Here is a 1,984-nt window from a genome sequence, read left to right on the forward strand (position 1 = left end):
GTGGTGGTGAGTGGGGTGTAGTAGGACTCAAAACCCCCCGGGATGTAGTTATTGCACAGACCTAAGGGTGGAGTGACACAGCTCAGATTGCTCAGGCATATGGTCCTGAGGTATTCTGGGGTGGGGACGAAGGTCCTGTGGGCTCACTTACTTGTTTCAACCTCTTCCACCCCATAGTTGGTGACATTGGTGAATGAAGAGTTGAAACAGAAAGGACCTGGGAGGGAGAGAGAGGCTGTTGGTTGGTGCCCTTGGGCTCAACCACCCAACTGACATGTGGGGGGCAACCACGAGCATCACTCACAGTTATTTCCTTGACAGGTGTCATTACAGCCGGTGTAGTTGCTGACGGCGCTGACGAGGTTCTTGGAGGTGGTCTCCACGGTCTCGTTGGCCATGCTACTGGCAGGCACCTCCAGGAGGACCGTGTAGTTCACCACGACGCTGCCCTGGCTGTGAGGAGAAGGGGTGTCAGTGACTCAACAGGGGTCGGCTGCAGTCCCATGCTGCAGGGGACCCAACCAGCCCAACAAGTCTGATGGACACTCACGTCAGTTCATGGATCACCACGTCTTGGTAGCCCTCTATGTCCTTGTAAACCTCCCTCATCTGGAAGACAAAGTGAAGCCGTGGGGAGATCCAGGCACCACCCCATCATGCCCTGAATACCTGCCAAGGGTACTGCCCCGGCATGGGGATGCCCCAGCATGACTGTGCCCTCACCTTCTCCTTGAACTCTATCTCGAATTCCTTGAACGCTGGAGAGGACTTATCACTGAGTTCTTCTGTGAAGTTCCTGTTCTCGATCTTCGTCTTCATCTCCACCGTCGCATTCACCGTCACTTTGCCAAGCAGAAGGAGACCCGTAAGAGATAGACCCAGCTGTTCCCATCCCATTGCCAGTGCCCCTGACGAGGGGACATGACCAGTCCCTCCATGGTGGCCCCAGTCCTGGGTCAGTCCCTCCATGGTGGCCCCATCCCCATGTTGGTCCCTCTCAGGTGACCGCAGCCCAGGATGGCTCCCTACCGTTTTTGATCTCGATGATCTCCTTGGCGAACTGGCACTCAGCGCCCTGGAAATTTTCGGTGCATTCACAGAAGCCGTTGGCCCAGGTGCCACCATTCTGGCAGATGGGGATCTCACAGAATTCACCGTAGAACCCGCCGGGACATAGGCACTTGATGCCATCCCACGTGGCCCCATTCTGGCATGGACCTGGAAGAGAAACCAGTAGATATTGGAGCTGTGCCACAGCCTGGAGAATGGTTAAGGGATGATGAAAGGTCAGGGAGCAGGGATATAGCAAGGTGGTGCCACCAAGGAAGACAACTCACCTGGACCTGCGGTGGTAGTGGTGGTCGTGATGGTGGTGGTTGTTGTGGTGGTGTGTGGTGGTAGGTGTGGTTGTGACGGTTGGAGTGGTTGTGGTGGTGGGGGTGGTTGTGGTGGTTGCAGTGGTCGTGGTGGTGAGGGAGCTCATGGTGCTTGGAGTGGTCGTGGTGGTCTGGGTTGTTGTGGTGGTGGGTTGGGTCGTGGTGGTGGTTATGGTTGTCGGGATGGTCGTTGTGGCTGCAGTGCTTGTGGAGGTAGGGGTTGTAGTGGTGGTGGATGTGGTTGTGGTGGTGGGCGTGGTCGTGGTGGTGGGAATGGTCATTGTGGTGCGGGTGGTTGTGGTGGTTGGAGTGGTCGTAGTGGCTGGAGTGGTCGTGGTGGTTAGAGTGGTTGTGGTGGTGTGGGTGGTCATAGTGGCTGGAGTGGTCATGGGAGTGGAGGTGGTGGCTGGAGTAGTCGTGCTGGTTGGAGTGGTCATGGTGGTGAGGGCGGTCGTGGTGGTGAAGGTGGTATTGGTTGTGTGGGTGGTAGTGGTGGTGGTCAAGGTGGCTGGAGCAGTCGTGGTAGGTGGAGCGGTCATGGGGGTGGTCACAGGGGCTGGAGTGGTCGTGGTGGTGGGGATTGCCGTAGTGGCTGCAGTGGTCGTGCT

General features: G+C 57.3%; 1 protein-coding gene across 1 annotated transcript; it reads right to left on the reverse strand.

Annotated features, from left to right (window-relative positions):
- Positions 1 to 151: 151 nt before the first annotated feature.
- On the reverse strand, positions 152 to 1,747 carry MUC3A (mucin 3A, cell surface associated; the record flags this gene model as incomplete). The annotated part of the gene is made up of 6 exons (XM_010082947.1): positions 1,348 to 1,747; positions 1,030 to 1,218; positions 724 to 842; positions 551 to 609; positions 305 to 453; positions 152 to 217 (listed from the first exon to the last, which is right to left on the reverse strand). Coding segments are annotated over exons 1-6 (982 nt in total), but the record flags the coding sequence as incomplete, so codon positions are not given.
- Between the last annotated feature and the right edge of the window lie 237 nt (positions 1,748 to 1,984).

The sequence above is a fragment of the Pterocles gutturalis genome, unplaced genomic scaffold (genome assembly GCF_000699245.1).
Source record: "Pterocles gutturalis isolate BGI_N339 unplaced genomic scaffold, ASM69924v1 scaffold11610, whole genome shotgun sequence".
NCBI classification, from domain to species: Eukaryota; Metazoa; Chordata; class Aves; order Pterocliformes; family Pteroclidae; genus Pterocles; species Pterocles gutturalis.